This window comes from Ptychodera flava, chromosome 18 (assembly GCF_041260155.1).
Source record: "Ptychodera flava strain L36383 chromosome 18, AS_Pfla_20210202, whole genome shotgun sequence".
Lineage (NCBI taxonomy): Eukaryota > Metazoa > Hemichordata > Enteropneusta > Ptychoderidae > Ptychodera > Ptychodera flava.
Window position 1 is genome coordinate 27,903,176 of NC_091945.1, and position 27,310 is coordinate 27,930,485.

At 38.0% G+C, this 27,310-nt stretch overlaps 1 protein-coding gene across 1 annotated transcript in view; it reads left to right on the forward strand.

The window, feature by feature from the left end:
* Positions 1-15,060: 15,060 nt before the first annotated feature.
* LOC139117299 (atrial natriuretic peptide receptor 1-like) overlaps positions 15,061-27,310 on the forward strand; it is a 120,624-nt gene continuing 108,374 nt past the window's right edge. Inside the window, exon 1 of the mRNA XM_070680282.1 lies at positions 15,061-15,883. Within this exon, the coding sequence (XP_070536383.1) occupies positions 15,187-15,883 (697 nt within the window). The 5' untranslated portion in view covers positions 15,061-15,186. The remainder of the gene's footprint in view (positions 15,884-27,310) is intronic.

Genomic DNA, 27,310 nt, shown 5'->3' on the forward strand with positions numbered 1-27,310 from the left:
CAGTTGCTTAAAATTTTAACAAAGATTGTTATCTAAATAATGTTCTGAAATATATGAGCAGATTTCTCTTGGGGAAAATATTATTCTCTGCATTATTTCTCATGCTGCATACGATCACAACACAGTCGCGAAGAAACAGACTTACTGATTTTGCATAAAATCTGAGAACGGAATCACGCATTAGTTTATGAGGTCGGGAATGTAAATATGGGAAGTGAATCTGCAGAACGAAGGCTGGACGGTCATCTAGTCAATTTCAGTAACCCCATGTGTGAAATCTTCTTAATAATCATCCGAATAACATTTCACAAATTCATTAAATATGTAAATAAGCCACTAGTCACACTAGTCATTCAAATAACAATTCAGCATAACGTTTTACTATTACCAAGGACATCTGAAGGCCGATCAAATACAAGACATTCAATTTTGATGCATTTCCTAATTACAGATATCTCTTAAATAAACGAGTGAGCACTAATAATACTGATATATAGCTCTTCAAACTTTCAGCATAACAGAACGTGTGTATGATCAGTGTATCCCAGAAGTGCCATCAAATTTAGTAAATTATGTTTATCAAATAGCTAGATAAAAAAAAAAATTATTATTTTTGCAAAATTAACCACTTTTCATTATGCCATGTCAATTGACCTCTTTGTATAATTATGATGAATGTACTTCAGAAGTCCGATCAAAAACAGTGCATTCTGTTATGATATTTGACCTATTTACAGAAATTCATAAATATGCAAATGAGGTAATAATCAGCGTTTCGCGCTCTAAGAACTTTCGGCATAACTAGATTTAAGTAGTGCCAGTGTAATCAAATTCAGAGCATTCTGCTTTTATATATGACAGAGTAACAGAAGTTTATAAAATATGCAAAACTAATTAAAACTAGACTCCATCAACATTCGACGCACAAAATTTCATCACTTTCTGTAACTTGAATGAGTTTTGTAAGTTATGAGTGCAACAAAAATCTAGTCACCGAGACACGCATAGTAAGGCAAAAAGGCAGTTAAGAAATTTTGAAAAGTACCATGGCACGAGTCCACTCATAGTTGGATACTTACTAACGTCGGCAACAAATTTTAGCTTTCCCTGCTTTTGAAAACAAGTATTAACATGTCAAAATGAACAGCTAAAAATTGTTCAAATCTGTCAAAATGTTGTGCATGCTTTGCAAATTCAGAAAAATGTCAGTACTGAACTTTGCCTTCCTTCTGCCCACTCCCTTTGGCCCATATATAAGGTAAGCACAATATGGCACGGACTCTGTGCAATATTAGTGTATTTTGTCCTGCGCCTAGAGCTCTCTTTTGAGATTAGGCGCATTATAAATATTCTTTATTCTTTATTATTATTATTATTATAGTTCTTTTGTATTGCTCCATTAATTCGTTCATATCAAACAAAAATGCTTTTTCGAAAACACTATTGGGTGCAGAGTGTGATTGACTGTACTCTAAACTTTGCATGATACTAACTTACTGGGACATTTCACATGTCTTTCGGCGTGATAGAGGGACCGTGCCTTTGGCAATCGTGCTACCATTCACAAGATTGTGATACTCAAGCAGAGCTAACTAACTAATTTGCATACAGGAAGACGACAAATAACACGCTTCTTTCAATTTAGATAATCTGAAGCACGCGTGCCTTTCTTTTCGTACACCCAGCATCGATATGATCGTGTTTACCTACTTCCATGCAAAGTAAAATGTACGAACTACTTTCAAGAGTAGTTATCAGAGAAAACGTCAACCACCTAAGTGGGTCAGTTTTACACCGACACAAGCTCAAGGGGTTTTCGGCCCAGCGTACTGAATGCCTTTTTGTCACGATTCCACGCATTACAAAAAGCTTCTCTGAATTCAAACCATTACAGAAGTATCTTGGGCCACCTGTCCTATTCTTTCGAGACCACTCTACTAGCGTCCCCGTAGGCACCTGTCAATGTACAATCCTTGAGCGTTGCAGCGTTCTCTAATGTAGTGTAGTGTTCGGGAATATCCTTGTACGTCCAGTTATCGGCCATCTATTGCAGTACATGTTTTCCTTTCATTGCTACAACTTACGCGTGTATTTTTTCTTCCACGACGACGTTGATGCGTGCGATCAGCTGTGAAGTTAGACAGCTTGGCGCCACAGGATTACGGTACAAGATATATGAGGATGTAGTATATATATATATATATATATATATATATATATATATATATATATATATATATATATATATATATATATATATATACAATCAGTGGATTAGTGTTATAATAAATTGTGAGTTAATTCCTATCACAGATAGACAGTAAACGGCTTAGCAAAACTCAAATAAATCAAGTCAAAATAAAATTATTACACTGGGAAGGAGGGGACTTCAGAGTGGTCTGTTTTAGGTATTGTTTCAGTTAATGCTGTCGTTATGCAAAGCGTAAAGTTAAATTTTAGGATGACAGGAGTACGTTATCCGAAATCGAAGATGGGAAAAGCCAATGGCGATGTACTCAAACAGAAAACATACAGAACAAAATATAACCATGTTTCCCTAAATCGAGCAGATACCGGAAAACATCCGCAACATTAAACAAAACCTGCCTTAGAAGTTTGGTTTGAAAGCGCTTTTATTCCAATAAAAGGAGATTTGATGATTTCCTCTTGTCAAGCTTTTCTAAAGGCTGTTGTAGTATCGACAAGGGATCTCCTGCAAATTGGCTGTTAGTGCATTGACGTGGGAACCGCGATGAAAGCTACAAGGAAACTGAGTCATAAGTATCTGAAACATACAGCAGTAGTACCGGTGACAATAACTGTGTTAACGTCAATGTAGTAATAGATTGGTATCAAATGAGTTCATTAAATCAGGGCCGTTGAAGATAGGTATAATTGTGGCATTCAATCGATACGAAGTGGGGTTCTATTGGTACCTTGTGAGTAATATCATAATTCAGATGTCGACATACAAACTTGACGAGACTGAAAAAACATGTACAGGCAACACAGCATCTCAAATTTTTTTTCGCTGATTAAAATACCAAGCGATACCGCAACAACGGCGAATGGCATCATTAACGTCAGAACAAGTGGGAAAACTTTATACTAATGGCCAATTTACGGCGAGAAGGGGACTGATAATCGTCGGTGTGTGCCAATCAGGTGTAGTTTAAATGGCTAGAGAGGAGAGTACAGCATCATTACGACGTATATCGGGGAGTACACTTTAAGCACTTTCTTTCCCAATGGAGGATGTTATCGGTACACTACAAAATATTGTAATGAGTAGCCCGAGCTGTTTTCCCAATTTAGCAAACTTGTTCGTCCCGGCAAGTGCCTCTTGTATGGACATGACTCATGCCTTTTGATTGGACGTTGCATTTGATCCGACATACAAAACATGGATTTCTGTTTATAGACTGGGTCTTTAGTTATCTGTGCGGTTCCAATGAATTTATGGCTACATAATGAAACAGACAGGGTGAGTCGTGTAGTCTTACCACATATTCATACACGGAGCGTGACGTGAATACTGAGGTTGATAAAGGACATTCAATTGGCCTTCACACTGCGCACGCGGATCATATTTATCCGAAATGTACTCTAAGTAGTAAAGGGGAAATACATCTGGCAATATGACTTTATCTCGTCCCTGAAAAGGTGATAGGATAATTTATGAAACTGAAACTCGTTTTTACAGGTTTGAATTCGCATAAGAAATGGGATTTTCTTAAAAAAGTGTCAGAATGCATCGAACGACATTGAAATGTGAAAGAGCACATTTCATAATTACGCATTTTCTCTAAAGAGACGTTATTTATCGACTTACAAAGTAAAAAAGTTGTACATCAAATATATTATTCGTTTCACGGTATGAGCCCTGTAGTCAAATTTTATGAGTAAGTGAGGTTTATGAGTAAGTCTTTTGAATTTTAGATTACCGATTTTTTATTGAATGAAGTTATTCGCTGTGGGTTTTACAGGGACTGTACCAAATAACACTGCCCAACCTGCTCAATAAATCGTCCCGAAACGCTTTCACGAGACCATAAAACTGAAATGTTATGTCCATAAATATCAAATCGGAATAGGCAAGCAACATTTTGTAGTCAATATATGAAAAAAAAATCGAGTGAAAATTTAATGCGCAGTCTCATCTAACAACCTGTGGTGTATTACTGTAAGTACTCGACATCTTTACTGAACGGCATAAAGAAAAAAAGATAATTGATCATTGATTGTGATAATTACATATAACATAACTTTGCAGCATATAATATTCGGGTGACTATTACCGGTAGATTAAAATCATGATACAGGCATGTATTAAAATCGCCTTATTATTTTGCCATACCGTTAAATACCTGAAATTTCTCATGAATGTGAAAAATGCTTAAAAATGTAACTTTTGTTTTAAAACATAGTAAGCTTAGAGTATATTTGTTACTAGTATAAACGTGGTTACACTTGTGTTACAGTTTTGTTGCTACCTAATGGCAGATATGATGATCTTGTAGCCATAGTCGTTATCCGTGTCAAGGTTTCAACAAATGAAAAACTTCTGCTTTTCCTGCCTTGTAGCTTATACCATGATTTATTTCTTCGTAACCAAATCAACCAAGCTGAAGACAATGCAAACACATGTTGTTGTCGAAAAAAGAAACAAATAGCAGGGATGATAAGTAGCTAATTTCAGATTTATGTTCAAGATTTTTGGCAGTTATTCTTCCTTAGATAACACATCGTGTACATGCCTTTCTTTTTTTAATTTTGATCCTTTTTATCAACCACATTTTGGAAAAGACGAACGTCGTTCGTTACCAATCTTAGGAGGAAGGGGAAATCGTTTCCTTCTGTGCCTTGCTAGTGAGACTTCTTTGTGGGTATAACCTTCAACAAAGGAATAGTTTTGAACTCTAACTTCCAACAATTTCACTTCACGTTCTTAAACAGCCGTACATTGTCTTTATCTGTAATTGCAGGTCTTCTAAGCTGGATTTTGGTTTATATCTGTGTGTCACATAGCCGACCATTATCTCTGCAGTAAGGCCGCCTAATTTTTACTTTGAAGGCTCTTTCTCCAAAAGCGCTGGTTCGATTGCTATGATATTGGTATGCATGTTAAGATGCCTAGCGTTGACCTTATTTAGATTAGTAAATTATAATGAAATATACAGCTTATTGTATATTTAGGGATAATTATCTCGTTTTTAATCAACAATTTCTTTCCTTAAAAACACTGGTCTATTTTGCCTTTGGTTTTTGGTGTACAGATGTTTAGGGATGATGGAATGTAACTTTGATATAGTTGCTTTGATATTTGATATTTAGACTCCTGGGAAGTGTGCATATTTTTGTGGTTATTTTTCTCATATTCATCAAAGCATTATTACCCCTGGTACCGCTGGTCTATCACCTATGAACTGCGATTTAACGCTTCCGCTTAGGTATGTTGTTATTAAGATTACTCAAAAGAGCATAAATTTTGTATATTGCTTTATCTTTTGTTAATTTTTACCAGGTTTCCTTCACATAACTTCTTTCATAACACACCACATGCTCATTCCGTGTCGCGATTCGCTAGAATACGTCACGTGACGAGAAAATAGATACGTCTAGTCCCCATCGGATCGACAAAAGTGACGTCAGAGGGTATTTTTTGAAAAGCTATTTCCCTAGGGAAATAGTTTTGCCCAAATTTGGAAAAGTGCCCGGTCACGTGACAGTAGTGTCGTCTGCAGCTTTGCAGCAATGGCGGGTGACTAGAACGTGATGTGCGTCCGGGACAGGTGACGACATATTCTCTGAAACAGATTTTCCAACATTTTCCAACATTCCAACAGCGTAGATACTTGAACAGCTCATCGACGGAAAAGATTAAAATGCAACTAAGGATGTCGCTAGGTATGCTTAGAATATCTTTTGAAAGATAGTGGTACCACGTACGTACAACTGAAACCGCTGTGGAAACATCGCCCGGTAAACTTGTCACAATGGATTGTTGTGGTGCAAAATATCAAAACACATTAAAAACTATATAACAATACAACATGAGCATGTGGTGTGTTATAAAACACCTAAAGCCTGGTCTTTATTCGGGCTGTAGCGCTCGTCTATTACCCCCTCGTGGCCGTGTGTTACCAGAAACACATCGCTATACCCCTCGGCCTACGGCCTCGGGGAATAGCGATGTGTTTCTTGTAACACACGGCCCCTCGGGGTAATAGACGTGCGCTATAGCCCATAGACCAGGCAATAGGTGTTTACTATGAAACAGTTCGTCTCTATAGCAATTTATATTTTGCAAGTTCCAAGGAATGACAACATCAACCTGATAGTACGAGTTGTTTTCACTCACATTTTTGGGCTTATTTTTTACGATTTTTGCCACGACATCTTTTCTGTAATCATTATGGCTTCCAAATTTGACACATAGTTTTGTTCAGAATGCCCTTATTGTATATTGTCTAAATAAGTATAACATATAAGCTTAGCATATGCAAATTTTATCGACCGCCTGGTCACTTGTTTCCATTTGTTTCGAAACAAATCTGATGGCAAAGAAAATTGCATCTTAGTGGTATTCTAGAAACGGACTTACACTGTGATTGACTTCATCTGTCGTCATATGCCGACTTTGGGCATCTAAGATTTCTCAATTTTACAGCTGACCAGCAGAGCGTGTCATCGCCGCAAACTCCTGAAGAGTTGCTGATTTCTATTATTGACCCGCTGTACATCTAGTTACCTGTTTACGTGTCAATTCTCCACAGAAGCAAAGTCTGATTTTGTATCGAAATGCTCCGAGAATTGACGTGCTAAACCATCCCCAATTGTGATTTCGCACAAATCAGTTTGCAATTGATAGAAGAGTCTCTCGCATCACAGCAGAGGCATATGTTTGCGAGCCCGACTACGTGCTACGACTGCTAAATAAACGAGCAATAATCTTGACAGGAACGGATTTTGGTCTGGCTTCTCGCACAAACAGAGAAAGACTGAATGAAACCCCTGGAGCTGCAGCATCGCCGGAAATGTTTGGATAATCTAACTGTCAGCAGGGTGTTTCAAGAACAGCGTAAGCTATCTTTACCGCCACGACAGGCCTGGAACATTTAGGACAACAAGTGATACCTTTTAATAGCTGCTTGGTACATTTAGTCCAGCCAACCAACATTAGTGACGTAGCTATTTGAATCACCCATATCGATTATATGACAGCAGGAATCACTGATAACGACGGGGATTCTGTCGACAATTTTGAGGCAATATCAAACGCAATATGTACATTTTGGCCAAACACAGGTTGCATTAGTGAGTATAACGGCGACCTACCCTACCCTGCAATGCCAAATATGGTAATTGTGGCTAATTCCAATCGAGGCATAATGGTCCCCGAAAATTAAAGACGTGAAGTTGTGTACGTATTAGGGAAATTCATAACAAGCTGCCGTCGTACTCGGAGCAATCGACTCTCATGCCCAGTTTACGTAAGTGAAGTAAACCATGACCGATGATTTGTGTAGACGGCTAAGTATAAACACGAATAGTATGTTTTACAGTTATGCCTTGCCCTTCATGAATTAAAACAAATCCAATTTCTGCACATGGTGTTCTTAAAGACATCGGATCCTTTTAGCTGCTAATGTTTGAAACTCAAACCGAAGGACAGGATAGTTCAAGACTTGGAAAAGATGTACGAATTTTTTAAAGTTTTCATTCCGAGCGAAATTTAGCACAAAACAATTACTGCATTAGTGATGATGTATACAGGACAATGAATGTGGGATATTGGTATATGCCAATGCTAAAATTAATCCAATCCACATTTCAGTTAGTTTAGAGCGCAGAATAGATTTCAGCGCTTAGCGGAGACAGACGTCATTGCGTTCTTGCACAGGGTGAAAAGAGCAGCCAAGACATGTTTTAATTTCAAGGACTTAGAGTACCTTGTGAAAAGCCTTATCTACTTACCAGAAAGTACTTGCATCGAAAGCGTATTTTCCAAGTAACACAATATCGAGAACACCTTAATCTCTTTATCGTTCACTGGGAACAGAAATTCAACAGGATTGATTAGAAATTATCACACCTGGGTTTAATGAAAGATGTCATTTGGTACATTAAACTGCAGAAATGCAGACTCGTCCTGACTCTGGTCGGTGGTTAAGAAAAATGGCTGATGTTGATGAAAGGTCCTGCCCATTAAGATAACTGAAATGAAGTCTACGAACAAGGCAGATGGAGAGGGCATGCTCTTCATGCGTGCTGTGTAGAATTCGTGACTCAGTGGCCATTTCCTTGAAATCTACTGGGCTTCAGTGCCATTATTATTTTTGATTCATCATAACGCCAGGTATATTAGAAGCAATTGTGTTTAGTTATTCAGCCCTCCTGTGAAGGCGATGTCAGGAAATAGTCATTAGCGTAATGAAAATGACGTCACGATAAGACTCATTACAAATACTTGTAACCTTAACAACAACCAATTGGTAAAATGCACCTGTCCTACAGAAAAGGAATTACAACAAACTGTGCCAAATCTATTTTATTACATGAGCTGTATTGGCAGTAATAAACGGGACAGAAATTAATTAAGACAAAGCAAAAATTACACTGACTTTACCTGCCTCTTTAACGCTAAATCAATCATTATCGCCATGAATACCTCTCTGCGAAAGATTGGAGACTTCACAAGGTGTCCCTGTGCTTCAGTAACAATATCGTTGATGAATTGAAAACAGGCGAAAAGAGGGTCCCGATACTTGACACATTGCATACTGGCTTTTCAGTTCGCTCTCTAGGCCATTGACGATCATCGGGGATCTTGGAAATAATGTGCTTACCCAGTTCGGTTTTGTTTCGAACAAACACGGTATAATTCAGTAGAGAAAATGAATGCAGTGTAGGCCTAATAAAGGGAAAGTGGCTTCACACATTACCCTTCTCGTCTTGTATGTGCTTTGGTGTGTTTCAGTGTCTGAGCTGTGTTATGGCTGTTAGTGTGAAAATTAACAAACGAGTCGTTAATTTTAAAGTAAGCCATGGTGAGACGTGGGCGTAGTCGAGTGTGTTTGTTGCAGATACTATGGCAGGTGACTCCGTAGAAAGATCACAAATAATTCCCGGTCATCCACTTATGCTACGTCGATTCTGATGGAATGCAAATCAGGAAAGATAGGTTAGGTGGGATAAACCTCTCACATGATGGTACTGAATGTGTTTTCTGACTTGTAAAACGCGCATGTATACATAGACCTCGATTGATATGTATAGATCAAACTGTCCAAAACCTGTAAACACAATTTCATGTGTCTAAAGTAGGAAATAAACAATCGTATCACAGCATTTATATTGATATCGACGACGCGAATTTATGATTTAATGTTGTGAGTCAAAGTTGAAAGCCAAAAGTTGTCAAATCGCCGTAGGTGCGAGGGTAAAATGTCATTTGTGTTACATGCAATTATTCTTATGATTCGCTTTATATGGTAAAAACACATAAAAAGTACTTCAGGGTTTCGAGACGCCTAATTTACATATTAATTGATCTGGTCATGTCGTCTTGCCTGGACGATGTTTGCAGATTATGCGACTTTGTTCCCTGTGAGCCATGGCGTAAGTTGTTACAATCATCGCTAGGCCTAATTACGAAAGCGAGAGGTGTAGCGGGATGTCTGGAGGATTTTATTATCAGCGGCCAATACGAGATCGACACACAGAAAAGATTGAATTTGCCGAAACCTATATCGCGAATGTGTGGGAAACGTGCCTCAGTGAATCTTCTGAACGTCAGACATAGCAATCGTCTTATCCTGCTTGTGAGTGTGAGGGATTTGCTTTCCTCGATTGCCTATCCCTCGATTAAGGCGAGTTACGACGAAAAACACTGCGATAAGTCACATCGTATGAAAGATAGGACGCCCTGATAAACTCAAACGACAGTGGAAAGTTAACCACCTTTTATCATCAGTGACCGCGTTGTTCTTTAAATTATCGTAACGTTTTGTGTGCTTTGATCGCAACAAATTGTTTAAAACTGGGCTCCTTCGTGAAGCTCAAAGTGATCTTTTCTCCTAATTGAGTTTGATTTTATCTATACAACAAAAGTGTGAATATCATCTTAAATAATTAAGCAGAAAATTAGTGTGATATTAGTGACATATATATATATATATATATATATATATATATATATATATATATATATATATATATATATATATATATACTGGAAATTACTTTTACGTATATTGAAGCTGAAGTCCTAATCCACAAGAGCATTTATAGTGTTAAGTCGTATATTTATTGATAAGGCCAAAAAATACATTTTTTTCTGGTCAGCGCGCGCGTCATGTCTTTTTATGGTAAAAAGTCTAGGTGAGCATGAATTTCATGAGTTGGCCGGTCTCAATTCAAATCTTTTATGACGCATGTATTCAATTCAATATGTACACAGTATATGACAAAAATCATTAATTGGGTAATATGTACACTATCTCATCGTCAAAGATAAGCCTACGAGCCTTGATGACCAATACTAGTTTGCTAGTGTTCTTTTATCCTTTCTTAAGAGTGTATGTAAAAAGAATCGAGAACAGATAAATATTTCAGATAAATATTTTTTTAAAGGTTAGAATTTTAATAAAGTATTACTTCATTTATGCATCGTAAATTGTGCAAAATTCTGTACATTTATCAAATACTATCGTATATACGTAGGTATACAAATAAAATGCACAATTACAGGCTACACTTGGTTCTCAAAGATTTGCGTTACGAATACTTTTGTTCTGCATAGACGTACGTTACGTATATCAAGGTTTTTATGTGGTCCATATACGATGATATACGTTACACATACCACTAATATGGTGTTCCTTGCACGTCCATGTATGTAAATATACTAAACGTATATGAAGAGGTTTGCCTATCGATATAATTCTCACCTAGCAGCCGTATTTGTTAGATTGCTCTCACTGTGGCAGCTTCTTGGTTGCCCATCTAACAGGAAATCGGCGCAACATTTATCGAGTTACCCTGGTGAAGCATCGGAGATATGTGATTAAACGTATGAAAGTCTACGTTACTTGATTTCATAGGGCTGTTCAAACATAAAAGAACCTATTTATTCTAAGACTTCCAGAAATTAAGGTAATGACTTGCCCCATTGTGTATCCTTGGCAATTTTAGACCAGCCATGGAGCCTTTGGAAGGAATAATTCAAGATGAAGACGTCAAATATTTACTGAAAAGATTATTTAGCAGCTCTGGTAACCAAGCTCGCTCTATCTGAGAGCAATTTTACTATCAAAATCGTTACAGACCAGTGGCAACATCGGGGAAAGCGATTTCTCAAAGAATTACAGAAGAAAAAAAGCAACAGCAATAAAATTAGTAGGCGTCGGCAAACCCTGACAATAATGTTTAGTTCAGCAATCTATCGGTGTGAAGCCATAAGATTGTATCAGTTCGGTAATTTGGAAACAAGTACTTCGGGCAATGACAGAAGGAAAATAGAACGTTCCTGATTGGAATGTTTTGGGCGATGACCCCATGTCGTACAGCTTTAAAAAACAAATAATGAATAAGAAATACATGATGAGTGAGACAGGTGCCTTGAATACTTAATGCTCGAAGATGAGACGTTATGAACGCGAAGCGAAAGTTTCATAGGTGATCTTATTAGCATTCATAATTAGATGAAAACAAATCACGAGCCTTGTTAATTAATCGAAACTCCAATCATCCAATGGCAAAGATGGTCGAAAGGGCCCAAGTGTTAGTCCAATACATGTCAAAACATGGTCGCTGTGCCTGCCTAAAGGGGGACTTAAAATCCTAATCGGCACCATTGCAAAAAACGAAGCATGTAAATGCTTGTTTCCCCGAGGTCGAGTTTGATATTTAGTGGAAACATCAACTGTTTCATGGGCCGTAAGGGCATTCTAAAATAACCTCTTGTCTATCGTTGATTTCTGCATGCAAGCTCATTCTGCATGTAAGGGGCGATTAAGTTCACGTGTTGGAAGAATCCCCTTCCTTTGGTTTCAAAATGACTTGAAGTTCATACCCTCCGTTTTACATCAATACGCGAAATATAAGTTAAGTAAGCATGTAACGCAGGTTTTGTCACCCCTGCAAACGAAATGGTTGAATCCTATGTGCTCCAGCAAGAAGAGATCACTAAAGTTTGCGCATAATACATTTCGCGGAAAGTCGGGTAGCTACGTTCATTTGATGACCAGGTCGTCGAATGTAACGCTTCTACTGTGAGACCCTTATTACATAGTGGTTGGAAACTACAGCACGTTCAGACGTTTCAGCTTCCTCCGTTTAAGGTCAACTGTAAATACAAGCCGTTCCTTGTCAACAACTGTGACTTTGTCGACACTTTCTTCCTCTTCTGGATCACACGCTGTGAGAGGACACAACGACAGGGCCCACAGGACAACTGGAAGCGGGTAAGGGAATACTAATCATCAATGCATGCCTACTAGCAAGACAATCTCCTGGAGGTAAGTGACTATAATATCTTTAATCACAACATCTTTTGGTCTCAGCGTGTAAGCTTCACAATTAAAGTTCACGTCGCGAATAGCCTCCATCTCTGCATTCAAGGGAAATTACTTTATTCATTATGAGAAAGCTACATGAATTGAACTATTTTGCTAATTATGTCAGTAATTTCTTGCCGTGCACCAACCGGAAAATACGTTTCTCGCAGGGCTGTGCTTCAAATCTTATATGGTTTGCGGTACTTATTATACTTACCTCGCAGTACTGCCGTGAACACTATTGCAATATTAATTTCAATAACAGCCAACCCCTCTGGCAGTCAGTCCAAATACTACGAACATTGGAGTATGACAACCATCTGGTTATTGCATTTTGTTTTCGTTCTGTTATTTGTTTAGGAGCCACAATTTAGAAATTCATTTTACTTCCCAGCGAAAGAGCTCCTCGTTCAAAATTAATTAATAAGAAATCCCTAGAGGTTCACTGTTTAAACACGCAAGCATTTTCTCATAGTCATTGCACCTAGATTCTGATCTTTCCCACTGGGCATTTTTGAACACAATGCAAACTTATCAAGCTAAACGCGTACGGAAGAAGGCTATATTTGAAAAACAGGCGCTGAGTTATTGTAAAATAATATGCAATCTCACAGTTTAATATACCGACCCCTTCCCATGAGAGTCATTTACACTTTCTATGCATTTGTTTAAGAAATGCGATTTCAGTCAAGGTTGTTATGACATTGTCTAAAGACCAAACTGCAAGCTATAAGACCTTCAATTTTACAGAAGTGCACCCAGACGTAAGCTTGTGTCAACCTTTAATAAAATGAAAGGGTCGATCCTGTATGCCTTTTCCTTTGTAAAGATGGATCAAGGCCTATGATATTTGACGGTGTCCACATGTATATTGCATCGTTTACAAGCGATATATCTCATTTTTGACACCTTAAATATAATTGCGACTTGAGAGAGTAAGCCAATATTCACATAGTCAACGTATTATGACGTATTTGAAAAATATTTCCAAATGTGGCAGATCAGTTCGCTCTATCTGTGAAAAGATATAACCTAAAAACCTAGAAAATTGACTGATGTAGAAGTACTAGACAATGAAATTTTGCATTAATCGTTACCTTCTGATAATTAATAGGGTAATTATCTCCATATGGATAAAAAACTAAGCTATATTTAGGTATGAAGCCACCATGTTAAATGACTGTCCATCGATCAAACGGACCGTTGATTAATTACCTTCATGATGGCTTATTCAAAACGTTAGAAGCCTTTTAATTTATGTGGAAGACTGGTCATTCTGTGCACATATAATGCTACCAACAAGTTTTGGCAAAGACTTACGCTAAGCACATACAATGGCAAAAAGGGTAGTAACGTTTTTCCGGCTGTGCATTGGCAATCCTTGTTGAAAGGACCCATGACAGTGATGATGTAGAGCCAATGTGTTATGATGCAGGTCATCGAACGTGTACACCCGTATAACTGATTGCCTTTAGTGCATGCTAACTATTCGGTTCTTTCTCTCACAAAACAAAGTTAATGCAAATACTTCGACCTCTTGGGAGGCATGGCATCTTTTAGTCTGGTTTGATTTGCAGCTTTATTCCAAAATAGCAGCAGACGAGAAATTATCGCCCTTGTGTTATCAGTCGTTTTACGCTCAACTGGATCGAGTTAGAACGGACTAGATAAACTAGTTGTTTCATTACGTTTGTTGAACATATCTGTCGTATTAGCGATGTCGAGGCGTCAAATGCAATATGCAATAGTCAATTCCTTTGACAGCAATATTGCCCTTCGAGTACCGCTCCCACTGTGATGGTCTCTATACAAAATGCAGTCATTGGTAACCTTAAGAAATAAAAGCCAAAATAATTGTGTTAAATTATACGACCATGGTAACAAATCGGATAAAATCTACAACTAGTATAGTCATCATATGTATACTTATAATATATATATATATATATATATATATATATATATATATATATATACTTATAATATAAATATATACTTATAATACATTATATATATATATATATATATATATATATATATATATATATATATATATATATATATATATATATATATATATATTTGACGGGTTATGAAAGGGATCTATATCCTATCGAGAATAATTAACTAACTTCAACTATCGTAGAAAATACTGTACTGGACAGACGAAAATGTGTTGGCAATTGAGATGAACTATTATTGACACATGCCCATCAAAGGCTATCGAAGGGTCACGTGAAACGTCCTTATTACTCTCCGTCTGGTCCAGAGCGACTTAAGTAAAAATAAGAAGCACAACCAGGAGAAGAAGTGGCTGTTCCACTAGTTTTATTGAAAATGACAGAAACTTCTTGCAGTGAAATAATTGGGTTATTACAGGTACGCGACATCCCTACTACGTTTTAAATAAGATTTCTTTCGTGGGAAATGGAAGAATGAAATCACTTAAATATTCTATAGAGTGAGTAATGTAATTCTAAATTTCACTTACATTTTACAGTTCAGAAGAATTGTAGAAGCGGAAAGCCGCACGTGCAGCTGAATTGTCTTGTTGAGTCTTAATACCTGTACACAAGTGACAAGTTCTTCGAAGAGTAATAAGCGTGTTATCCCTTGGACTGCCGGGATGGAACAACGTGGATATATCGGTTTCTTCACCTTGTCTATTTGTGTACTTCTAATTTGTCTACCGATAAGGGCGATGGAGTTCAGAACGTTGCTAACTTTTCCGCTTCACGCGATATTCTCACCGCTGAGCGCCGAGCAGAGCTCCGGTGCTGGATTTCTGATCGGATACGACACGGTGAACCAGAACGACAATTTGTTGCGTGGCCACACTATCACGTTCGACTTGCTGTCGACTTTCTGTTCCGTGGAATCCTTTCTAGGATCGTTCACCGACATGGTTTATGCGTCGAATTACTCAGCCCTGATCGGTCCTCTGTGCAGCGATGAGGCCAACCCAGCGGCTGTGTTAGCAAACCACTGGAACACGGCGTATCTCTGTGCAGGTTGCTCCCAGGACAGTTCCTTCAAACACAAGGAAGTCTTCGGCTTCTCCACGCTCCTTCGCAGCATGGGATCCTTCGAACAGATCGCGGCGTACATCACAGGAGCCGTCTTCCAGCACTTCGAGTGGGACACCTTTGGATTGATAGCTGAAACCTCGCAGTCTTTGTGGTTCCCTGTGGCCAGGGCTATCAACGTTACTGTGATGAACTCACATAACATGACAATCGGCAGGTACAGGTCGTACTCATCATATAAAACTAGCGACGAAGAAATGTTCGAAATCATAAAAGACGTATCATCTAAGAGTCGAAGTAAGTAAGTTCATACACTTTGAGCAGATATATGCTCTAAGAGGTGTCAACCTTTGACCTCCGTTATACAGTTGCCTACTCATAAAAGATACCCTCTTAAAGGGAGGTGGATTGTTGCGGCAGGTGATATTAATTTTACGGACCTGTCAAATAAACGTGAAAGAAGGCGATATACATTATTGTGAGCAACGATTCATCAAAACGTCGGCGTGGCGTGGTAAAATTGACCAACGATCAAAGATACATTAGTTGCACAATCTCTACTTTCAGGCACACCTCTCTCTCTCTCTCTCTCTCTCTCTCTCTCTCTCTCTCTCTCTCTCTCTCTCTCTCTCTCTCTCTCTCTCTCTCTCTCTCTATATATGTTTAACAATTTTAAGCAATATTATCTAAAACACACATAATGTTGACATTACAGAAATGGAATTCAGGCATGTACAACATCATCATACATAGTGCAAAATGCATTTCTGTATATCATTGATGGTTCTATCTCTGATTTAGTCAGCTAAAAATGTCTATCCTCACATTTGATTGCATAAAATTTGACCTTTTGCGTATATAAATTGACCGAAATCAAGTGCTGCTGAGTGTTTTGTATTTGCGTATTCGTATATCGATTCTTTACCCGGCCGTTAGGGTCCCGTGGTTTCAACAACAGACAGTCAAGGCGAATATGTTTCAAATAACAGTAAACATTTGCAATTCTGGAACGTACACGTAACTCGGAATTAAGAAGCACGCAATGTTCCTTTTCATTCGGGAAAAGCCCCGTCAGACAAAGGCTAAAAAAACAACGTAACAATTATGGCTTTACACCTAATTATATCACATTTACTGGCCGGGTACAAATAAAATTTCATCTCGAGTTTTTATAAAAACATTTAATTAAATAAACTATTGTGCTCCTGGCAAGCTAGGATTACCACTCTAAGATCACAGGTTGCTGGCAACTCTCAGTGAAATTAAAGCCTCGCCATTAGATCAATGCCTCATTGTGATCCTTACGATTAAGAAATATGATTACGTTTAATGCAGGTTGCTCCCGAGGCAGTCAGACTTTTGTATGAGTCAGTGCAGTATCATAATCGTTATCTTTTATCGTTTGCTCACAGTCCTTGTTCCATAGCAAATGGTTAAGAGTAATAAATGGAAAGTTAATGCCTGTTTGTCCAGCGCGTAAATGTAAATTACACTTTAATATTTCACCATTGCCAAACCTAACCCTTAGAGAAGTCTTTTGAGGAGCGGCAAACGACTTTAAGGTAATTATCAGACAAACAGAAAAAGTGTCAATTTTAAACGCATGGTTATGTCTTAATATATACTGACCCATCGAATTTCTTTTTGAAGTAACGATCCCTACTAATGATCTGGTTGAATTTCATGTAAACAATTTTGAGAAAAAATACGTTGAAAGCCTGGTTGTGTGCTTCACATTTTCGCTATATAGAATATCAAGTTAAACACTTCATCCAAGATTAATTTTGGGCTCTGGTAATGGCTGTCGCGCGTTTAAAACGTATTTTCCGAAAATCGATTTATTATACTTAAAGGGCATTAGTAAAACTCTTCACAATATTTTGGTTCCGGGAATTATCCTGTCTCTAGTAAGACTTCTTTACACGTCTGCGCTGCCTATTACCGAACAAGGGTTTATGGAATGAGGTCGTGAACTTGAGCGTCAAGTTGATTCAACTTGGTACTATTATTCGATACAGAGGGTGACTCATTAGAATTTGCGTTCGCGTCCTGGTTACCCTAGTATCTAGAAGTACATCAGCACCTTACCTTACCGAGCTAAATGAGCGTGCTAACAAGTTATTCGAAATACTATCATTGATAGCGCAATCCGAACTGCCAATCATATTCTTGAGGACTACAGAGTCTTTGGCGGGAATACTGGAATCGAGCACACAAAATGTAGACCGCGTTTGAAGTACCATGTTGGCCTCGGGTGACATCCAACGTCTGATCGACGTTTATTTTGTGCGTAGCAGACATAAGGTAGGCGGCTTGTTGTAGACTGCGACGCTACAACACCTCAAGAGACGCGCACTCACAACAATCACAACTCGCATCCACGTGGCGTAAAATAGAAATACGGGCCCTCTGTACCTTACGTACCCGCTCTCATTTCAATACGCGGTTAATTGAGGTCACCAAAATGGGTCAGAAGTCTCTTTGATCAAGTGCGAACATCATCGGATAGATTGTAGCCAGAAGAATACTTTGATTGGTTGTCATCATTGCGGGACACATCGTAGCCAAGAGAATTTTTCAATTATTTTCTGATGCTGTTAGCGGGTTTTTCCAACGCATAACTAATGCGTTTGCATTGCGTGAAGCCATGGCGGATGAAAGTATTAAAAGTATAAACAGGTTGCACAATGTACGTATTTAAATTTGCTTGATTGCTTTACTGACGCATTCATAGACCCACGCACCAAGGTAAATTAGACATGATGTCAGCTGCGAGATGTGGCTGTGTGGTGTCAGAAAGTATCCCTGACAACATTTTACGGAACGGTGAGTCAAAGGCACTGAAGAACGCGCTCCTTTCCAAGCTGACGTATGTTTTCGTCATATATGTTTTAGCGGGAATCGTTGGGCGAATTTGGCTCATCATACTCTGCATGTGCGGAGGCACGATACATGTCATGTATGCCCAATCTACTTTCGGCGTTATATTTGTGTCTGTCACGAGTGAAATGTCTGTTTTCCGAGAGCGTAATCTCACATTTCACGGCTGATTTCTTTTCCATCAGCATGGTAAATGTATGCTTGTATTCTGCAGCGATGTGCGTGCACGCATGGATAACTAAAATAATTGTTCAACACTGTTATAAGGGTATTTCTAAAATCGCAACAACCGTTTATACCGTCTTGTCAGATTGTGGTCTGATCTTTGATGACCATAATAATAGTCCGCTCACGTTTACCTACAATTAGAACGACATGGCCGAGCCGAACTTTTCCTACATCGGTGCATAGGTGCTTTTCTGGCATTATGTTTATGAGCAAAAGTCCATGATATGAAGGTTGCAAAAGGTAATATTCTTCTGACGGCCTTGGGTTTCTTTCATTTGCTTTTCTATATCTCACACAAAAAATACAGGAGGTCGTATAGGAATCTGTAGGCAAACACTCAAACATTCAAAATCGGTTCGATGTACCGCATTCATGAAGGCTCTCCGAGCTTGTTGACTCTATGCGTCTAATGAATATTTATGACCAAATAAATCATGACGTCAACATCCAAGGCCTTGAAATCTTACCTGTCGGTTATTTGCTTAAAAGGCCTGAACAACCAAACGGCGGAAGGAGCATAAACCACGCACGTCTGCACCAGATTAAAAAATGTACGAACAAACAGTGACTGACAGCCGAAGAGGTTAATAGACAGCGCTAGATTGCTGTTGTCTTGAATCAAGATTGCTAGAAGAAAACTTTTCAAATGTATGTCCTATTTCAAGCGACTTTTTTAACCCTGGCTCGCAATAATGACACTCACCTTATGTAGCCGAGTATAGCCGGTCAAGCTGACCACTATAGTAATATTTCTAGTTAAGTCAGTGATTTTAGTGTAACAGTTTATGACTTTGTTTCGAAAACTTCTGATTCTAATCATTGTAATTTTTCATATATGGTTAATTGAAGACAAAAGCTGGTTTGCAATATTTCTCAATAGTGATTGCCATTCCACAGTGTTTGCATACGATGATGCGACATTTGCCGAACGATATGTGGTTTTCCAATAATCATTACTGTAACAATCCTGTTAACTGGTAAAGTTTAAATATCATCAGATTCAGTTGAGGTTTAAATTTCAGTTTCTCATGTGAACTATTCATATCCTTCAGAGAATCGATGGCATCATTCATAACTTTTTTATCCAACTAAAGCATTTTGTTGCATTATTTTCTTGACCAACTCACATATAAGCCATTATCTTGAAGCTGAGACACGATATTTGGTTCAATTGATATACAGACTTGATATGTTACTACGGCCTTACATGTACACATGCAAGTATGTATATTAGGATAGCTAGATAAATGGTTTCCGTAAGCTTCGAAGCTTCGGACTACTTAATCAAGTATTTCGAGTAATATGATTTTTAAAATTCGTCATATCAATATGAGATTTTATATAGAGCGTGTCATAATGGTAAATTTACCGTAACACGGCTCCTTAGTATTGTATACACATTGCACTATTAAAAGATGTGGAGGTGTTAAACCTAGTACTGTATATCAAAAGTTACCCAGACAAATCGTCTCTTGCTTCGAATATTATCGAAAGAGACATACACAAACCGACCGAAGTGAAAGCTTTCACTTTGACAATGAATGAGCTCCAAAACACGAGGAAAAACGCCATCCTTGGTGGTAAACGCAAAGACGGAAAACCGCCTGTGATGGCACGGACAAAAGTATGATTTTAACGCCATAGTCAGCATGTTTAACAATTGTCCAGACATCTGTAAGCTTCATATACTAGGTAAGCTGTATTAACCTAAAAGAAAAAGAACGAAGTCGAGATATCTTCGACTTATTAAAACACACATTTCAAGTTCAGTCGCACCTTTCAGGTGTTAAAGACATTCCAGCCAATCATTTGTCTCGAGGTACGTCAGCAGTCTCCGTGACAACCAGTGTCAATTTCCTTCAGTGACCACATCAAGATTCAGTCAAAGGATGATCATCTAAGATCATTCCGCAACACAAATATAAAAATTATTTTCTGTCATGCACCCCATAGGCGTCGATATGGCGAATGTAACCAAACGTACTTTTTTGATAACATGACGTCTACCGTTTGCGCAAAAGAAACGGATATATTCTGCTTTTAACCGCAGTGTTTGGTTAATCTAAAAGCAAATGCTCAGGGTACATAAATTTTGAAAAAACATGCAATATATATTTCATTGAAAATTTTCAGTCAGACAACAGGCTGCAAACCAACTTGACTGAAGTCTGTGAACTGTTTTATATGTCATCAGGTTCATAAGAATCATCGAAGATGTTATACCGATAAAAAGTGGGCGTATGCACGAGCGAATAACATACTTTTCATAGCACTGGTTTAAAAAATGAATTGCCTTATTACAAAAAAATGTCCCGGTTACCTGTGCATCGAAATACTTGTAATTTTCTTCAAAAAAATTGAGACGACAAAGAAGTTAAGTACCTGAGCCCTAAATTATAATAAGATTTACATATATACCCTCAATTAGGCACAAATTATCTAGGAGACATACCAAGATAGAGATCAACTACATGTATATGCATTATATTGCACTATAATGCAGTGACAATCGAGTTGATTTAAGCCGTGTGTCCATCTGTCAAATCGTGTATAACTTTGAAAGATTTTCATAACTCAAAAAACATTACATAAAACGTGTGACCCGTAACCATTCAATATCGCAAGTCCCCGTTTATTCAGCCATCACAATGAATGAACATTTGACCTTTCAGAACAGCGGCTTTGATCACAATCACTGGCATATCGGCTTCATGGGCAATTTCCTGCTTTTTATATTCGCAGCATTATGCACCTGGAAAACGGCATTTAAACGTCGCCCAACTCAATCGAACAATTTCCCTATAATATCATTTTTTCATCGAATGTCATTTCCTCTATGGAGTAAATAGGCATTGCGGGTTCTACTACAGTCGTAAACTTGAAGTGATTATCTTCCAAAGTTAACCCGTACCCATCGTTGCAGTCCACTGCATTGCAATGCGTTAGAATGTGTCTCGCCATCAAGACATATGTAGTTTATATTTCTCGATTGCGTCAGCGTGTCATATGCAAAGTGAAATATTTAGTTATTTTCCCTATTTAATAATGGTTGGAGTTGACAGGATGAACGTTACGTGATGAGGTTATGACCTTGCACTCGTCGTTTATTTTAATTTTTTACCACTGTTCCCTTTAAATTATAAACGTTTCGGTCATAATTTGTAACAGAATGTGTTTCTGTCGATGGTTGCATGAGATAACGAAGATAGAATCGAGTTTTTTGTAAAGCAAGAATACATTTGTGCAACTGGATCAAAAACAGTCAACCCTTGGGAAATTGATTGATTCCCATAAAATGCTTTATATGGAGAAATTCAACCTTATTTTGCTATCAGTTTTTTTCCAAATGGGCATCAAGGGGCAGTAAAACTAATAATCTGTGTTGATTCCTTGTTTCTGCAAAGAATATTTGTCCGATTTATCCGGTTGACTAATAATTAAGACTAATTGTCTCCTTGGCAAAAGAAGGATATAATTTTACTTGAGAGAGTCGAGGCTCGATTTATCAACTTTATCCTGGAATTTAGAGGAAATCATACACCGGAAAATTATCATTACCTAAACTAACCACTTTAAAAACTCGTCGTGTAAGAGGCGATATGATAGAAGTATATAAGAATTTGATTAACTAGATGAATTTGCTGTAATTATGGATTGCTGTTTGTCAACAGCATACGATTAAGACATGCTGATAGGTTGACAGGGGTCCTTAACTGTGTCGTGAAGGGACTTCTATTTGCTTCGGTGGTTAGCTTCGGGAACGGTCGACAAAGCGACTATGTGATGATCGCCGTTGGTCAAGGAAGGGTTTAGTTTTGGCTGAGGGCCCAGCATGACGCTTGAGATTCTCTGAGGCGTGAATGGTGACATTTCAGCATGGTCTCTGAAGTTGGTCTCCAACAGATGCGGAGTTCGTGATAACATGAGGAAGTGTGGTGAAGTTGTGCTCTTTGCACTCCCTTCAAACGGTGTGCTAGACGAGGCGCAATTACTGTTTCTTTAGATTCCGGACTGATATCTGTTGATTATGCATTTGTTGATCATTCTGGCCCTGTACTTTAGCTTTAATACTTCTCAAATTCAACAAAAAGTTTACCATAGAGCATAAAATTGCGATCGAAAAGAAATAATGAGAGGACAGACTAACCATAGGCGTTTTGTTAACTTGGTAATTCGTTCAGTTTTGTCGATACGGTAATAGCAGCATCCTATAGTTACATGCAGATCAACTGATAGTCAGGCAGTCAGGCTGACGGAAATGCAATACAGAGAGGCAGACAAACAAGTAGAAAGATAGGCATAATTATAGACACAGCTGGACAAACTTACAGACGTGTAGACGCTGGACGCCGACTGAACCTTTAAATAGTCAATATCATATAAACATACTACAAGTGGAAGTTTAAAACGCAAGCTGATTCACAGCGCGACAGCAACCTGCCTGAAGTAACAAAACACCAGGCCAACATGATAAGCAAATGATACCAGGACGACTATTCTATATGAAGAAAATAGACATATTTGTTTTTTGAATTTCTATAAAACGCAAACAATGTTCACCTAATGCTAGTACAAACAAATCACGAGTACATATGGCAGAGCAGGAAAGATGAAACATTGGAGGGCACGCCATAAACAAAGTCTCTAACTTCTGATATTTTGTACATACATGCGTTGTGTCAATTTTACGAAAATCCTCAGGTGATACCGTGTTTTAGTCAATTTTTCTTCAACCAAGGTTCTATCTCAATGATGTAACGTTTCAGTCGACTAATTTATGTTAGGGATCGGTGGGTGAGAGTGTTGGGTCATCGAGTGACAAGTGGCAGATTAATTGGGTTAGATAAATGTGCCGTTGAATGCGGTGACTAAGGGAATTAAACATGACGTCGATATATCGACGTTTCAGTAGCAGATTGCTCACTTCGTTTAGATTCTTTGCTTTGATTACATAATAATACTTCAACTTACCACCAAGAGGGTCAATTTTTTACTGTGTGCAGCCGTGCACTGAATCAGATATAGTTGCCTAACCAACATTCTTAACCGGTCGCATAAACCTTTGAAAATATATCGTAATTACTATCTGAATCAACACAACAATTTCAACTATATAACGCAAAGTTACAGTCGTTTAAAGCTCAGACGATATAAAGATTGACATAAAATGTAGTCGAAATAGTAAGGTCGTCTTTTGAAATTCGCATTACGATCGCTTTTACTTTTTAATGCTACATCCGTGTTATTTTTGAAACGAGTGAGATAGTCTATAAACATGAATTTATAAACGTCACAAAACAGACTCCTACAAATCGAATTCTGCCACTTATCACTTGTTTTCCCGAGTTTAAAGGTCATTCAGGAACTAGATAAGGGAATATGGGTGTGTTTTTTATATAATAAGGTCTCATTAATTTCGATCAGGGACAATTTTGTTATATCGGTTGAGAGAGAATAATTCAAAATAATGTCTCATAACAGATTCTGACAAGCCATTTGAGTGTGAAGCATTCCAATAAAAACCAGTGTATGATACTGTTATCTATTGTTGCTGCGTGGTAGCACCTGTCAAAGTCTTTAAGTCGTTGAGGCCGAGGTATTTTCGAACAACACCATCTGTAGCTGTATGTAGATTTCCGACCTTTCAATCATAATGATGAGGCCCGTTCTGACACTACCCATCAATTTACGGACCTGACTGTGCAGCTCTGCATGTCATTACTGCTATCGGCGCCATACACGGTGTCTATAACGAATGGACAAAGGATTTGCAGTCAATACGGTGTCTTCAATTGCGGTTGGTACCCACAACCATAGAGAAACATAGATCTATCTATGTTTCTCTGTGCCACAAAATACGGCATCAAGTCACCTAGCGGAAAGCAACAGACAGAACAGCCCGGCCAAATCCCCACTCTCAAAAAGAGCGGTTCAATAACCGGGCTAAGTTGTTACATTTTTCTGACTGCGACTTCTCCACACGTTGTAAAGTTCATGAAGCACTCACACTCGCACACTGGCGTCGATGAAAATATAAACATGAGTTTTCCCGTACAGTGGCAAATTTAATATATGTTTAATCAGTCCTAGATGGTCCATTTCAGCTCGATTTCAGCTCGATTAGCATTGGCACTTCAGGGAAATGTTGACCAATTACACCCTCCTGAGAAGCTAAATCATTAATGTACATCTATGTTCAGTAACGGTGACAACACGAGGAATAGCTTGAAGAACAAAAATAAACAACAACAAAAACAACAACAACAACAACAACAACAACAACAACAACAACTAGAACAACAACTGTCACCACCGCCATCGTTCTTCTCCTCACCCTCCTCCTCATCATCCATCATGTTCATTATCACCACCACCACCACCACCATCATCATCATCATTATCATCATCTGAATCATCTGTTTTTGATCTTATAACTGACCTACAGAAACGGAAGATGATCTCGCAAAATGATTCTTGGTTTTCATTATTATTGATGTCGGCCCATTTTTATTGATGACTTAGTGGAATACTTTTCCTGATTAGATGCTGATGAGCCTTAAAGAGTGGGTTGATTTAGAAAATATGCTTCACCATTGTTACATGGTCGGTTGGTTGTATGACAAAAAACTTCAAACCTGGTATCGCTTCGATAGCTTTCGTAAAAATGAACGGATAGCTTGACCGTATAAATCATATGGAAGGATGAATGGCAGGAACATGTATGTCAGGAAGGAGGGGAAGAGGTGGCAAAGAGGGGTTGAAGGATGATAAAGTAGTCCAAAAATTACCTAGCAAAGAAGATAATAACAAAAATACTCTATTGACATTATGTATTACAGTCTCTAAGGCCAACGTTTTAATGAGTTTTTCTGTCAACCTTTACTCCCGACAAAAAGAGCTATTTGACCACGCTTTCTTGTCTAGCCAATTCTTTCATACTATTTGATTATGTTAGATGAATCAAACCTGGAACTACGTTTGGAAATCTTTTAGTTTCGAAATCTACCTGATAGCATCTTGCTGAGATCACATATCTTCTTTGATTCATGTCAACTAGTGCTTGTCACTGAGAATTCTCAGAAATCGTTTTTCCTCAAGCTAGTATCCATACGCTTAATCCGTTGTTTCTTTAAATGGAGTGCAAATCAGAGACTCCATTCTCCATAACTTGTTTCGGATTGGCATGGAGAATACTGAGAATCTTGGCATGAATTAGATTGTTATAGTCACAGCAAGTTTCGGTTCTTAAAAATCGAATATCGGCAGGTATTACTGTGCACACAGGTTCATGATGTTTTGCAGATCAAAGTTAACGGATTTGGGGCATAGTGAAGAATTCCTCTTTTGCCTGCTATATGATTTAAATCTATTTAATACTAACAAACTTCGGTATGATTTCTAGATATAGACTGTCGCATGTAAGAACGAAGGGTTTACAACCCTAGAGAGTTAGGTAATAAGTCCATGCATCAGTTGTCGAGCTGGGAAATAGCTTGTTAGATGCGCAAATCGAGGGTAGACTCTTAGAGTATGAAAATTGGTAATTGCCTTTGTTGCCATGTTTACCTAACCCAACACCTAAATTCAACAGCAATTCGTATAGAAGTAGACTATTACTTGTTTTCGAAATCTGACGTGTTTCGTAGCTCCATGATAGAACCGACACCCGCAAGTGTAATTGGCCTGGGTTTTGTGCAGCGCAACATTACATGACGTCACACTTCTCACCCTAGGCGGGCAAGTGCAGCTGTATACAGACGCCGTTTATCATATTTATGGTACCGAAGATGATTGTAATATGCAGAAATGATACTGCAATAAACAGCTTCATGGCAAACTCGCAAAAGACATCATATATCTCATGTGAGGTTTATCAATTCAGCTACACATGTGTCGAACTCTAGGTTTCAAAAGATTACCAGAAAGAGCCTCGAATGAAGGCGTGCTACGATGTCTCTGACATCTAGGCTTTGCACAGAACGTTTAATTTCTTTTTGAACGGTTTGGGTGCAGAAATATATGAAATTTATAATGACAAATGGATTACATTTTGCATTCATTATGGAAAATAATAACTATAATTGATTAATGATATAGCATAATTATATATCTTATTGAATATTATACAGATATTATATGAAAAGAGTTTACTTTAATTATTTACACTAATATTCAATGATTGTGCTAATCATTTCGAAATGAAATTGCAGGACATTCGATATTTTAAGAATACATTGCTCAACGAGTGACATGAATCGAGAACGTAAAAGACCAAACTGGTCTTTAAAGGCATTCTTTTGAAATTCCCAAAGTCAAAGAGAAAAGCAGAGTGTTCAACTTGTCGTTGCAGATTATGTAGTGGTCAGTGCTATAATTAACCATTTTGAATTTGATTTTAGTCCGGACTAGAAATAATTTGCCAACAATACTTTGTATATTGTACCTTCTACACTGCATAGAGAATGCGAAGAGCTTGTATTTCAACATACGTTGGGAAGAAGAAAAGAGAAAAGACGAAAATTGCAAACAAAAGCGAAAGTAGAGTACATGTGGACCGCCTAATCCACGTGGATCATAGTTTCTGGTATAATGACTTACTTATAATGTATGCCTTTG